Source organism: Acytostelium subglobosum (genome assembly GCF_000787575.1).
Source record: "Acytostelium subglobosum LB1 DNA, scaffold: scaffold25, whole genome shotgun sequence".
NCBI classification, from domain to species: domain Eukaryota; phylum Evosea; class Eumycetozoa; order Acytosteliales; family Acytosteliaceae; genus Acytostelium; species Acytostelium subglobosum.
The window spans coordinates 396224-411769 of NW_012236508.1; the positions used below are offsets into that span (position 1 = coordinate 396224).

General features: G+C 43.4%; 5 protein-coding genes across 5 annotated transcripts; all 5 read left to right on the forward strand.

Annotated features, from left to right (window-relative positions):
- Nucleotides 1–2148: 2148 nt before the first annotated feature.
- On the forward strand, nucleotides 2149–3548 carry SAMD00019534_101190 (hypothetical protein; the record flags this gene model as incomplete). The annotated part of the gene is made up of 2 exons (XM_012894758.1): nucleotides 2149–2547; nucleotides 2634–3548. The coding sequence occupies 2 exons, from the start codon at nucleotides 2149–2151 to the stop codon at nucleotides 3546–3548; spliced, it is 1314 nt and encodes a 437-aa protein (XP_012750212.1).
- A 394-nt stretch (nucleotides 3549–3942) lies between these two features.
- Nucleotides 3943–4997, forward strand: SAMD00019534_101200 (hypothetical protein; the record flags this gene model as incomplete). Its single annotated transcript, XM_012894759.1, has 3 exons — nucleotides 3943–4174; nucleotides 4240–4664; nucleotides 4839–4997. Coding segments are annotated over 3 exons (816 nt in total), but the record flags the coding sequence as incomplete, so codon positions are not given.
- Nucleotides 4998–6723: 1726 nt separating this feature from the next.
- On the forward strand, nucleotides 6724–10410 carry SAMD00019534_101210 (hypothetical protein; the record flags this gene model as incomplete). The annotated part of the gene is made up of 6 exons (XM_012894760.1): nucleotides 6724–7008; nucleotides 7155–7338; nucleotides 7369–7415; nucleotides 7449–7791; nucleotides 7864–7967; nucleotides 8074–10410. Coding segments are annotated over 6 exons (3300 nt in total), but the record flags the coding sequence as incomplete, so codon positions are not given.
- A 210-nt stretch (nucleotides 10411–10620) lies between these two features.
- SAMD00019534_101220 (hypothetical protein) lies at nucleotides 10621–12177 on the forward strand (the record flags this gene model as incomplete). The annotated part of the gene is made up of 2 exons (XM_012894761.1): nucleotides 10621–10732; nucleotides 10805–12177. The coding sequence occupies 2 exons, from the start codon at nucleotides 10621–10623 to the stop codon at nucleotides 12175–12177; spliced, it is 1485 nt and encodes a 494-aa protein (XP_012750215.1).
- A 1310-nt stretch (nucleotides 12178–13487) lies between these two features.
- Nucleotides 13488–14885, forward strand: SAMD00019534_101230 (hypothetical protein; the record flags this gene model as incomplete). Its single annotated transcript, XM_012894762.1, has 3 exons — nucleotides 13488–13745; nucleotides 13896–14370; nucleotides 14467–14885. Coding segments are annotated over 3 exons (1152 nt in total), but the record flags the coding sequence as incomplete, so codon positions are not given.
- Nucleotides 14886–15546: the final 661 nt, after the last annotated feature.

Here is a 15546-nt window from a genome sequence, read left to right on the forward strand (position 1 = left end):
AATTAAATATACATCAATGAACCAACGTTGATGGACGCATCCTATCAACACCCAAGGGCAGGATAGGCACGACCGAACACTACTCACCTGAGTCATGTTTGTTGTTGTGGCAACACATTCAATCTCATTTCATTGTTATACACCTCCCTTTATATATTCATTCATTTATTCACTCAATCAATTAATTATTGTATCATTAGTTTGCTCGCATTGAGGCCAGGTCAATCAATCAATCAATCATTCTTAGACTTAACAGATTTCCCAAGATCAGTCCAATTCAAACAAACAAACAAACACAGGTATGTGCATGTTCAAGTGTGCAATCTTATAAATATATTGTCGACAACTCAATTGTAATGTGATGTAAGGATAACCACTTGGATTGGATTGAATTGATGACCTACCATTACCATCACCATCACCATCATCAACATAACAAACTCATAAACTCAACAACTTGATGATGAAATGACTACCTGTCCCCGATGTGGACATTATCTAAGGTTTCGACTCCTTGTCATAAACATGGCGATTTCTTTTAAAATGGCACTTTGTTACCAAGGTCCTCACGGGGACCATTAGACATTCAGGTCTTTATTACGCAACCTCAAAGGTTACAACTTTATTTGCCCTGTGCCCTACCCTTACCCCAACCCCACCACCATCATCAACTGTTTCTCCTTTCAAGACTTGGTCACTTATTTTGACTTTGCGATCCATGTGAGTGAGTTGTGTCGTGTTTGTTTGTTTTTATTCGTGCAACAGCCCCTCATGCCTCACGCACGCACACACGGAAGCAGCTTCCATCACCCTACCCATACACACATCGACTACCAACCCATCCAGACTAGGATCGATCTCTGGCTTGCCTTGACAAGCCTAATTATTCATTCGTGTTCCGTTCACTACATTCCGTTCCCCTGTTCCCCTTTGCTTCTTCTGGATGTCCATTGGATTAACTTCATCAACTTCCATATTCATTCAATCATTTCAATCATTCATTCATTATCATTTATTATTATTATTTGTATAAACACAATCACACACACATACACAACAGACAGTCAATTCAGTTAGTTCGCATAATGTAAGAAAGCCCCCTACTACCCTACAACTCAAACATCAAACCCCGAAACGCCCCCATATGTCCATTGAATGGCATCGGGTTCCTTTCGTTCGTGTGAACCCTCCATCATTGTCAACATCAACAGCAACAGACACAACAGACACAGTTAATAATAATAATACAGGAGAATGATAAAGGGTCAGAGCGATTAATTAAAAAACCGACTCCACCACCTGACATCTCCCATCTCCAACCAACCAACATACTTTGGTGTGATCACCCCTTTGATCACACACACACCAAAACACTTGCCATCCAACCAATCACTCTCGTTCACAACAAAGTAATCGAAATCGCCTTTCATTTAATCTTCCATCACTCACACCTTCACTAAACACTATTCTTTTGAATGAACGTTTATTTCATACATTCATACACATTATTATCATTATTATTATCATTACACACACACACACACACACACACACACACACACACACACACAACAATACAGAGATCCACCATCCTTCCATCCATCCCATCACCCCTACCACTACCACTACCACCATCTTCCTTCATTCTTGCACATATTTGTGAAAGAGATAGATAGTGAGTGAGTGAGAGGTAGAGAGAGTACTCTTCAAATCACATCATTCCACATTCGTTCATTTCGAATATACAAACACAATAACAACAACAACAACATCTAAGAGTGATACCATCCGTCCATCCATTAATCCATCTCATTGATATAACCTTATCTATCTCAATCACATACTCAACTATCATTCATTCATTCATTCATTCATTCAAACATATAACATAGAGTTATACATCAACTTGTGTATCATCCATCATCATCATCAATCCAACAAACACATTATCCACATCCATTCATTCATTCAGAAGTATTAACATTTACCTCAACATATTTATTTATAGACATTATTATTTATTATTAACAATAACAATAATAATAATATAACAAACAGATAATACTACTTATAACATACAAATTGTAATACTATTATAACAACAAACGGATCATATATATATATATATATATATATACACATAATATAATGTCAACAAAGACAACACAATCAGCGCATCACAAGGAGAAGGAGATGTCATCGACCACAGAGGATACTGTTAGCGATTTGTCCAGCGATGGAATTGAGGGAGAGGGCATTGAGCCCGCCGATACTGGCGCCGACAGCACAATCGTCGATGATAGCTCATCGAGCGACTCTATAATGAAGCAAGCATTTGGCTTCATGAAGAACCATCTCAAGGTCGGCTCCGACATGACCAAGATGCCTATACCCGCCACATTCGTTGCGCCCATGTCCTTCCTGGTGGCCATCCAGCAGCACTCTGCCATCTACACACATCTCCTTATGGCCGCCGACTCCATCAAGGATCCAGAGCAAAGATTCCTCCAAGTTCTAAAGTATCACCTTACTTGGCCAAAGATGTTTGTAAGTTTAAACTCAATCAAATGAGATTGATTGATCATTGCTCATTCTAATCACTCCAATCACACTGATCAATCATCAATCAATAGTTCCCAAAGAATCCTTTGAATCCAATCCTTGGAGAGGTTTATGAGAATGAAGTACAACATATTGATGAGAAGACTAACCAGCCAATAGAGGGCGATAGGACCAAGTTCATCTCGGAGCAGATCTCTCATCATCCACCAGTGTCCTGTTTCCATTTCCACAACGAGAAGCACGGAATTCAATATACTGCCCGCCAGCAGATCACACCAGTGTTCAAGGGCAAGCACATCAGAGCGGACATGGACGTCAAGTCGACCATCACACTGAAGAACCACAACGAGACCTACTACAACGACAAGTTCCCCGACGGCTTCCTGCGAATCCTGCGTTGGAAGTTTGAGTTCACCGGAAAGTATCACTTTGTCTGCCCCGAGTCTGGCTACAGCGCCGTCATCAACTTCAAGGACAAACCAATTCTGGGAGGCAAGTGGCACGATATGCACGTGCTCGTCTGCAAGGGCAACGAGTCGCTGTACGAGCTGAACGGCACACACGTCGACGTGCTCAACATCACCAGTCTCAAGGACAAGAGCACCTCGGTCTTTATCAACTACGCCACGATGCGCACCGAGGCCATCATCGAGGAGCCATTCGAGACGCTCAAGGAGAACAACTCGATCAAGGTGTGGAAGGGCGTCGCCGACTCGTTCGCCAAGAAGGACGGACGTCGCGCCGGCCTGGAGAAGCAAAAGATCGAGGAGGCCCAGAGGAAGAAGGCCAAGGCCGTACTGACGCAGAACCCCAATTTCATTTGGGAGCCAGTTCATTTCGAGCATTATACACCAGAGAATCCAGTTATTCCAGATCACCGTTACACCAACAAACATCAACAAGACACCACAACCACCGCCAAACAAGACTGTCAACAACAGCAACAGTCGTCTTCACAACAACAACCAATAGAACAACTTGCATAGTTGATTGATTAAGTTGATTAATTAATTTACTTTCATAATTATCCATGTATTGTGTCTGTTATGTCTATTTGTTCTTTGAGTGATCAAACTCGATTGATGACCACACTATAGACCAAGATGGATTGGAATGCTATTAACAAGTGAAGATGAATAAGGTGGAAGTGTGGTTGTGGTGTGTTAGCTTGAGAGAAGTGACATTAACCTTAATTGGGTGTGTTCAATCAATCATTCACCTCTAAGCTCACTAATGAATGAATAAATGAATGAGCTGAGTGAGTGTGATAAAGAATGAGATAAGTTAAGTTGAAGTTATTTGATTGATTAATTATCTGTATTCTTCTTGTACATTATATAAATATTGATAATAATATAGATAATTTATAATTAATTAATAATGTATTCATTCCTTTATTATTTACTTGGTAGTATGATGTTGGCCATTGGTATGGTAGCATTGATATTATTAGTTCATTCAATATATACAAGAAGTACATCATCATCTAGAAAGATATTCACCTCAGTTATAGTATTGGCAATGTTTGGTAGAGGTGTCTACTTCCTCCTAAGTCCATCCATTATAGATGGTAACCTACAATCATTCCCTTTGAATGCATTCTTCTTCTGGAGTAAGTTCTATATTTCAATCATACATTGATATATAGTCTTACAACTTATACCCTACCTACCTTAGACCATATGATAGACTTTGCATTCTTCTTGGCATACTTTATGTTGTTTGTTAGTTGGGCAAACTTCTATTACCGCACATCAGTAGGAAGTGATTCAGAACTGTTGGATAATAAGGCTACAGTGATATTGTTTATATCATTCGTATTGGGCAGTATTATAACTATAGCAGTATTCTTCTTCACTGCTGATACGGATGAAGAATGCAAGAGAGTGGACTTGGCTACAACATGTTATATAGCATCACTCAATGTTATAACTGCTGGTTTGTTTGGTGTCTATGGTCTAAAGATATATCGTCTAATAGATGAGTTTAAGTTTGTATTCAAAAGAGTGCACTCCTGGAAGATCAAGGCCATCACTTGGATATGTTCACTATGTTTCCTCTGTCGTTCATGCATGATGGTCTTTAGTGTCCTAGAGTTGTCTGTAAGTGTTACCCGACCTCCTGGTTGATGCTATACTTGGTATCACCTCAGGCATCGAGGTCAAGATCATTGCAATGACAATAACTAACACATACATTACTACTCCTGACTTATGAATCGATTGATTGAATGTATTCGTTGGATTGATTGATACTATCTTTATCATGACAACCAGGACAATCCAGATACCAAGTCATTCAGTGTCGATTGGTATTGGGTCTTTATCTATTACTTGACTCTAGAGATGCTTCCTACCTGCGCGATGTTATTCTTCTTGCGCAAAGGTCCATCGAGCCAACCCCGTATCGATGAATACGAGCCGATTCATAGTCCATAAGTCAATTCAATGATCATCAACACAAGGACTGGATGGAAGGAAGGAAGGAATGAAGGTCTGATCCATCGCCGGCGGACTTGTTAGATGGGTTCGAGCCCATACCTCACCTTACACTTGGGCTTGTGACACATCCTCCTGTCAATCAATTAATCAACTTCTTCCATTCGGTCCAACATCACAGAAGTCATGTGATGATGTTTAGTCGCGAACAATGAACAGACGCAATGATGCCCTTGCTGGGATGGGAGTACCATGATGTTTGCGCAAGGTGACGTTATGTCCTTTCGTAAACAGAGAGTGAATAAAGAGCGCGCATGCACTAGGGCTTGTCGCCCATAGCTCTCGTCGGGCACACGATATCCTTCATGATTCGTATGGTCATGATGCTTGTTTGGAGATGACAGGCCTGACCAAGTGGCAACAAACAATGCCCGACATCAAGACGGACCAAGCTATGTTCACTTTACAAAGGTGGAGTGAGTTGTGTATGATGGACCACATTTGCCCAACACTCACCCAACCATTGTCATTGATTGATCTGATCTACAACGATTCATAGTCAAACATGAATGTATAAGCTCAAGTGATCTCAATCACCGCCATGTTCTCACACACTCACGAGTTCATAAGTCTGTCTCTTTGATCAACCAATCAACCACCCTCACACACTCACACACACAAACATACACACTGATACACACATCAATCAATCACATGATGATGGTATAAATACATACACACACATTGACAGACAGACACAACAACAAACAAACAAACAAATACCCCTCGTTCTACCAACGAACACAATTGGACTCTTTGAAAGGACACAACACAAGCGCAGCGCACTCTTGTGTGTCAAATGGGTTTGGATGTAGAATGGTCCTCCATGAGTTAACAAGGAAGTCCATCATCCAAGCAACAATCCATCCATCCATCCATCCCCTACCTAACACCTATGGCCTGGGTCATGTGATTGGTTGTCATTGATTCAACAATGTACAACTACATAGTGATAATCTACTTGATCATTCAATCAATCATACACACACTCACTCCATCATCATACACACATATAATCAATCAACTTCTCATCAATCTCAATCAACAACCACACACTCACACTAACCTAAACACAACCCACACCATTGTCGAAGGAGAAGGCAACGTTGTGGATAATATGGTTAAGGGTTAGAGGTAGTGCCACTCCCTGTACTCCTACTATTACTACTACCTACTGGAAGTAAGTAAGTAAATACTGTTGTTGATGTTGATGTTGATGTTGATCATGATGATGATGATGAATGAATGATGTTGTTGTTGTTGTTGTTGTACGAGCGAATGCCTTTGAGGTTGAGCCAACCACAACCCTTGTTTCAGTTGATTAATTAATATATTACCTTCTTTCCTTCTTTCTTTCATTCTTTACTCACTTACATATACATATACATATATTATTATTATTATTACCATGTTTATTATTCAAGGCTTTACAACACCAAAGATACTGCGGAAATAGACATTTATACAGACCTTTCGAAAGGACACACCAATCAATCAATCAATCACCTGACAACGCGACAATCGACTCATTCGCGAATCAATCACACATCAAACCAATCACTCATTCATTCACTGGAACTATTCCATCAATCAAAAAAGTCAACAAACTCAATCAAACTTCACATCGTATCATAAATAATCATTCAAACAAGGAGCAACAACAACAACAATGCATTATGTAAATGGATTCGATATTGCCAAGCAGAGCATACAAGAGGTGGAAACACTGGCCCAATCGAAAAAGATACCATGGGTAGCCAAACCTCAGGAGCTGATGGGTCAGCAGCTGACAGACCAGCAACAGCAGCAGCAACAGAATTGTCAAGTACTGGAGTTCACCTCCACAGTGGATGTGGGTGGTATCTACCTCAGCAAAGGCTATTGCGACTTCCCCATCTCGCCCGAGAACATGTTCGAGCTTCTGTATAATATTAATGAGAGGAAGAAAGTATGTATGATTATGTCCACATTGTTTGGACATGGCCTGGAATCCATCAATCAATCAGATATCTTGATCAATCAGTGCACTCATATATCTTGATCAATCATATGATCGATCTCTAACATTTTCCATCAACATGATCAACTTTATAGTGGGACTTATCATGCGTGGAAGCCAAGATATTGGAGGAGTACGACCATCTGAATCATATTATACATATGTCGATGGCCTATCCTTTGGTGACCGTCAACATGAACTTGTATAGGAGTTGCAAGTATGATCCACAGGCAAGAATATACGTGATCGCAATGCGATCCATCGAGTTGGAGGACGATAGTGAGTCCACCGGCACGAGCAGTAGTGTGGCGGGAGGCGGATTCGACTGCCTTCCCAATGGCTGGGTGATTGAAGCTGCGCCCACAGTCGTCGACGCACACGGCCAGCAGCTCACACACAGTCGCGACCGATGTCGTTTGACATTCGTCCAACAATGCAAGCTGCGTGATATTGAGCGCCAGAGCATACCTGCGTACAAATCATTCGTCAATGGCATTGCCGTGCCCGATGTATCCAAGTTCCAACATCATCTGGCATTGTTCCCTGCGACTGTTGGTGGCACATGTAGCAAGATATTCGAATGCATCCAGCGTTACATCGAACTCAATCACACTCAACTACATGCTCGCGACCCACGTCTAATGATCCTCGAACAAGCCGAAGCAGAGCTCAATGGAATGTTTGGAACGACCACCACTGACTATGGATGGACGACCATCTGCAAGAAGCATGGTAAGTGAAGCTGAATGATGGATTGAATGAAAGAGGTACTAACCTCCCCTACCCTTACCCTTGCTCAATCAGACATGGAACTGTTGGTAAAGAGTAGTGACCACTATCTGATGGTTGGCAAAGGTTGCTTCGCATCAAGATTCACTCCAGCACAAGTCAGCAACCTACTATATAGTGTATGTTACCTCAATCAATCATATGAGTCCTTGAGACTGGAATGGTTCCAGCCCACGCCCTCCCCCACTCCCCACGACCACACCACTTACCCAACATAACAAACAGGAGACACCATGGAGTTGGGATACCTTTTATGAGAGGTCAAGCATTGTGGACAACTTGGACAAGAATAATAGAGAGCTGGAGTTGTGGTACAGGATGTTTGATGATTGTTTGCAGACGGATAGAGTGTTGCAATCAGTTAAGCATGGACCTGGAAACAGCTCATCAGTCATTTGGCGTTCGACATTAGCCTCCAATCAATCCAAACCAAAGTTTGATATTGAGCTCAACTTCTTACCAAGTGGAATCTTCTCATATGCACTGGGCGAAGGATCGTTCACAACATTCCTAGTTGCCGTGCTGATCCGTGGAGGCACGCCAGAACAGCACCAGATGATCAGCAAGTTCTTCGCGGCCAGGATCATCTCGTGTGAGAACGGCATCATCAACTGCCTCAAGACCGAGCATAGGTCTCCCAAGCTTGAGGAGGACCCGGCCAACCTGCCCGTCATCCCCACATTCGACAGCCACTGCCTACTCTCGGGCAAGTCCGAGTCTGAGGACTTTGTCAACATGGTACTCAACTTCTCAGACATGCTACTGACGGACCACGACGCGGAGAAGCAGGAGCGTGAAGACAACGACATTGAGTTGCCCGACAGCGGAGTGGCACACCAGTCTACTCGCGGAGGCATGGGACATGGCGGCTGTGGAGGCCAGCCACCACCTGTTGCCCCAGCCACAGCCCAGGCACCCGCCCCTGGCCCAGCCTCGTCGACTGCGTCCAAGCGCAAGAGGAACAGCGATGACGATGATGGCGCCGACCATCGCCCGACGATTCGTATGACCAACAATATCATCTCAAACAAGATGCCTTGCAATGATGGCGTGTATCCAAAGATGTGGAACGAGAACAAGAGACAGCCATTCCTGTTCCTCGTCTCGGAGAAGAATAACAAACAACGACTGAGAAGACGTGAAGTGGCCATCTCCAACTCCAGCTTCGACACACTGCCCGACGAGATTGTGTATCACATCTTGTCCGGCCTGCAGGCACCCGACCTCTTGGTGGCGTCGATGGTGTGTCGTCGCTTCAAGATCGCATCGGATTGCTCGCGACTCTGGCACAACCTCTACATCACCAGTCCACTCTTCAACAAGAAGGTGCCCAGACGCATCGACAAGGCGCCTGTCTCACCAGCTCCTGTAGTCGCCCCACCAGCCATAGAGGTGGCAGCGGACCCCATGGATATCCAGCCACTGTCAGAGCCACTACCCCAACCGACAGTTGTGGCGACCGCGGCCCAGCCAAACTGGCGCCTTCAGTACTTGAGCGGCGTGAAGCTCAACATTAGGTGGCAAACATGCAAGCCCAAGCGCATGACTGAGCTCAAGGGCCACTCAAAGTCGATCAGATGTCTCAAGAATGAGGGAAACTCAGCACTCTCTGTCGCCAGCCAGGACAAGCGTTTGTTGTTCTGGAACCTGAACTCGGGCCAGTACATTGGCCAATACAGTGATTCATCGACCTCGATCGTCTCTGTGGACTATGATCGCTCGACCAAGTCATCCTACATCTGGCCACTCACAGAGTACACCCGCGTGCATGTCGGTCACAAGAACGGCCTGATCGCACTGGTCGACTTCTCGGAACAGCCTCTCAAGTTGTTGTCCACATGCCGACCCAAGCTGCTGGCGGACGGGTACGACTTCCGCGTCAAAGGCCGCTACCTGATCTGGGAGAGCGGCCAGGTCGAATGCTGGGACGCCAACGAGATGGTGCGACTGTGGCAGGCAGGCGACCACACCAAGAAGATCAACCAGGCCATCTCGATCGACTCGGCCCAGTTTGCCAGCCCCATCGTGTGCACAGCCAGCACAGACAAGACCGTGAAGCTGCGCAATATGGTCGATGGCGAGTTGATTGCATCTTTGAGCGGCTTTGTTGGCGGCGTCAACTGTGTGGAGTCGGTAGGCAGCAACATGATCGTGACAGGCTCCAGCGACAAACTGATCAAACTCTGGGATCTGCGACAACTGAATAACGCGGTGGTCGTCAACTCGGGCCACACTGCGCCAGTGCGCTGTGTATCCTACGAGGAGACAGGTGGCAGGATACTCAGTGGCGGTGATGATGGTGTTGTTGTAGTGTGGGAGTTGAATGGATGGAAGACATCAACGGCCATGCCCACGACAACGACAACGACTACAACTACAACCACGACGACTAGTACTACGACAGCCTCGTCGTCGAACAACAACAACAGCAATTTGATGTATGGTAGATGTGAGGAGAGTGGAAGGATCACCAAACATACCAGTGGCATCACTTGTATCGACTCGGACGAACATGGATTCCTCAGCGCATCGTCCAATGGCATCATCTACCGATGGGATTTTGAATAAACCTTTGCGTGATAGTCCATCACTTCTTGTTATTATAACTACTATATCATCACTCGTGCGTGTCAAATGTTCCGATCAATCATTCATTCAATCAGTGCAGTTCATACATATATCTTGATCATATATCTTGATCATTCAGTGCGCTCATATATCTTGATCAGATCATAGATCTTGATCATAGATCAGAGTACAAGTACTTTCATAATGGCATCAATATCTACAGAAGAGTCAGTGGTCGTTCATTTACCGCAGGTGGTTCAGAAGGAGATACTTAGACATTGTTGGCTATTGAGATACAAGTTCTCTTGGAAGCTTAGTATGTTAACAGTGTCAAGGTCATGGTTCAACATGTTATGTTCAATTGAACAACGTCATTGTACAACACGAGCATTGATAGACAATGATAACATCATTGATTGGCTGCCACATATCAACAACAAGAGTGGCGGCAGCAACAACTACAACATAGTATCACATAACAGTAGTTGGTGTATATCACTTAGTGGCGACAAACATGATGATATACTGCCCAACATTGAACAAGTGATTGGAGTGGCTAGACGACTACAACTATGTCTCTACGACTGGGCTCAGTATGACAAGTTGGAAACGATTATACGTCATGTGGACGAGCAGCGGCAATTGGACAACCACAATGATCATGCTAGAAATGATGACTCGGACGATGACTGGACACTCGAGTTGGAGGTGGACCATGTTGAGAGTTGTAGCATGTTGATGCAACTCGTCCAGTCGATCAATCATCGAAGGATCACATCATTCACCGTTGTCAGCTTCGATCGATTCACTTCGGTTTACCGTGGAACTGATCAGTTTCAAGACCAGGTTCTCGAACTAGTCAACACGCTACGGACATGTCATGGACAATGGTTAACATCGCTATCACTCGACTTAAGATCACTATCTGTTGCCTCACGTAATCGTGTAACATCAGTGATCAGTGAGTTTGGCGCGAATACATTGGAGTCTGTTGGTCTGATCATTGTGGAGCAGGGCGATGGCACGACGTTTGATCACTTCCAGCGTCTGAACAAACTTCACACATTCATCTACGACAATGAGGACGCGACAGTCTCGTCCAACCAACAACTGCTCTCATTCCTGCTGCACAACAACACGCTGACCAACATCGAGATCACCAACATGGTCTGTCCACGCTTCGTCCAGCACCTCTTTAGCCAAAAGACCAACCTGATCAAGGCCGGATTGAATTTGACCAACAACCTGGAGCTCACATCTCTCGGTCCGCCGGCACCCCAGGCCCACAACACGACTCTCAAGAAGCTGCGCCTGTACGCCATGTGCGAGGCGGAGCTGACATTGGTGGCCAGTCCACTCAGCTTCTTCCACGGGCTGACCAACCTGGGCGTGTGGTGTCTCCTGTCGTTGGACAACTTTATCGCGACGGTTCGACAGGGCGCTACGCACCTGAGCCACGTGTCATTGTTCATCAGTCCGATTGGAGTGAGTGTGGAAAGCATCACAGAGTTGTTCGACGTCGTTAGCAAGAGTGCCAGTATCACACAACTTGATGTGATGGCAGTACAACGTGATCCACTCAGTCTGATCACTTTACTGACCTCAGCCATCACGTCCAATCACAACCAACACCTTGAGGAAGTGAAGTTCTATCGTTCCAAACATATACCAAATGATCAACTACCAACATATAATTCAATATTTGATGAGATCACTCAATTGGACAGCACAGTTACATGTAAAAGATATCTATCTCTTTGATCGGGGGTCTGGTCTGATTCATTGGTCCTTGGTCCTTGGTCTCGGTACATGTTCATGGTCCTATCCCCTGGTCGACTTGACTGAGTGAGACCCTCATCATTCCGATGTCTTGGCGCCAATACAAATAAAGTAATAGGAATCTTGCGAAACAAACACGAAATGTATGATCCGATGAAAGAACGAGGATGGATATCAATCACACACAACAACTTTTGTTGTTTTCCCTCAAGATCGTACTCTTCGTTTTGGAACTCTAGAGCACTTACAAACGCAAGTCGTAAAAAAACTTGATTGATCTGAGACGATGAATGATAGATATCAATGTCGAAAAATGGGTCATTGAGCAGAGATACCTGATTGGTCGTTTTATGCCACAGTGCGCTCTTTCAAAAAAAAGCCCTCATTATCCTAATGGGGCGAAAAAAACACTAGATGAGCTGGAAGAGGTTTAACCCCTCACTTGCACTTTTAGTGGTTGACTTTGTTTGTGTCAGTGTGAGAGTGAGTGAGGAGTGTGAGTTGGTGAGCGAGGGGGAGAGAGGGTTGTTTGCTTGCTAGCTTGCTTGTCAAGTCAATTCTTTGTGTTTGTTTGTTTCTATGTTTATGTTTAGAGTGTTAAGTCATCTGGATCAGTGCCGATGCTTCTTGCATTCATTCTTTCATTCTTCATTCAATCATTCTTACATAACATAGATACACACACTTCTGTTAGCCTTTCAACAAACGACATCATCCATCATCATTATAATCAGTTAAGGTCTTATTCCAACTTGTGTGTTATATCTCATTCTCAAGTTGTGTGTGTTGTTTTATCTCTTTGTATCACCTACTACAACTACAACTACAACAACTACCAACTACAATAACTACTACTACTACTACTACAAATATCTCCAATCTCTAATATCTATAATTATCTTTTTTCACTAGTTCATTCTTTTCGTTTGTGTGATTTGTAATAATACTTGGAACATTATTTGCATCAATCAAACATTCAACGATCATTCACAGTCAGTTAGTTAGTCAGTCAGTTTCATAAAAGTAGAGAGCACATACAGATAATACCAAATAACAACAACATCAATCAATCAATCATTCGATCAAACATTATATATATATATATAGAAATGAGATTATCATTGCATTCGATGCGCAAGATGATGAGACTGAATAGACGTCGATTCAATCTTGCGCTGTTTATGCTGATAGGTCTGATGTTCTTTATCTACTTTATGTTCCCTCTAGAGAATAATAATGACAACAATCATAGATTAAAGCCAAGGATGCAACAACAGATCGATCTAGTATTTATAAAGTTAGAGACATCACATAGTGATGATCAAGACAATGTCAACAACATCAAATCTGGTGTTGATTCAATCAATAATAATAATAACAACAACAACAACAACAACAATAATAATTATAATAATAATAATAATAATAATATAGATAAAGGAGTCACCAATGACAATAATAGTAATAATAACAATAATAATAATGATATAGTGGAGGCAAGATTAGCATATAATAAGCTGCGAGAAGCTATAAAGACACCTCTTATAAATATGGGCGAACTGGGCGAACGTCATTGGAAACGCACACCTTCAGACGACTTTATGCTGGGCCTGACGGCAACGTTCAAGACAGAGCCATACTATCATCGCGCAACAGAGATTGGCGCGCAACACAGTCATGGTCACAATCACAATCAGCAGCAGCAACAGCAGTACTTGGTATCAATCGTCACACAGGTCACAGTCGATCGTTTGGACCGCGTTGTTCTGATGGCACAGCGTTGGAAGGCACCAATATCGGCCGCCGTCTTTATCAAGGACCCGGCCACCGAGCTGCCTCGTCTGCGCTCCATCATCGATGCCAACCCGGCACTCAATCAATACGTCGACACTCATCTGCTGTTTGCCAACAAGACGCGATACCCTGTCAACTCGCTGCGCAACCTGTCCATCAAGAATGCGCGCACCGACTTTGTCCTGGTCATGGACGCAGACTTTGTCCCACCCGCCGGCATGCACAACTACCTGACGCAGTACGTCAAGAAGGCACAAGAGTCTGGAGAAAAGGTGGCATATGTCATGCCATCCTTCTCCTCCTCTGCCGATCCAGGCATCCTCCCCAATGACAAACCTACACTCCTTGAAATGATTGCATCATGGAAAGTTGAAGCATCAAGTATGTATTATCAAACAGCATGTAACTTGGTGATTGATCGAGTGACTAACATCATCCCCTCCCCTTCCTTCCCCTTCCCTTCCACCAATCAATCAGACTTGGATGTTTGTCCAAAGTGTCATTCCCCAACCAACTATACACGATGGTACACTGAGACAGTGCCCTACGAGATTGATTATCACTGGGTCTACGAGCCTTACCTGCTCTTTAACAGATCTAAAGCCGATCTATTCGATGAGCGATTCAAGGGTTATGGATTCGACAAGAACTCTCATGTGTTCTCAATGGCCGTGGCTGGATACAAGTTTGTCGTGCTGCCCAATGCCTATATCATCCACATCAACCATCCCGTTTCACTGTGGGAGGGTCCAGGCATCAGTGATCAACTCTGGGATGCACTGAACGTCGTATGTTCAATGATCTCTGAAGTCAAGGTGAAGAATCACATCGATGTCAATACCAAGGTGTTTGACGAGCCATTGCCAAGCAGTTGTTATTCTGTTAGCCATTGGTAGCCAACATAATAAAACACATTAATATATACACACAACCTCATGCTACATGGTATTGAATGATTGAGTGGATGGGACATGGACAATGTAGATTGGGTCAGCATGATACCCCCCCTCATTTGAGTGAGTGTGCTTGATCAACACACTTGACCTGGAAAGTGATGATCACCTGATCATTCATCAATCATATGATTGAGTTAGTACATATAACTATATATAATAATGGATAAACTATTTAGGAGTGTAGTATTTAGTAAGGTTATAATACCAAGTGTACTCAATCAAACTGGAATATTAAATAATAAGTTGGAACATTATTCTATAAGAGGTGGAGATGTATCAACATTATATCAATGTATACAAATACATGATGATCAAAGATTTATAAAGATATTTGAGTTGTTATACAAACAGAACCAAGTTGGTAAAGAGATAATTGATAAAACATTATCAATCTTATCTGTATCAGCACAGAATTCAATAATCAATATCGATCCCAACTCGGATGATGAGAGGAACACAAACAGACATCGATTATATCAATATCATTTCAGGTCCAGACTTATGTAAGTATCCCCGCCGGAATAATTCCAATCACTCAATCACTAACTTGAGTAATACAATAATTGAATGAAGAATGAAACATTTAAAGGAGCTGTTTGGA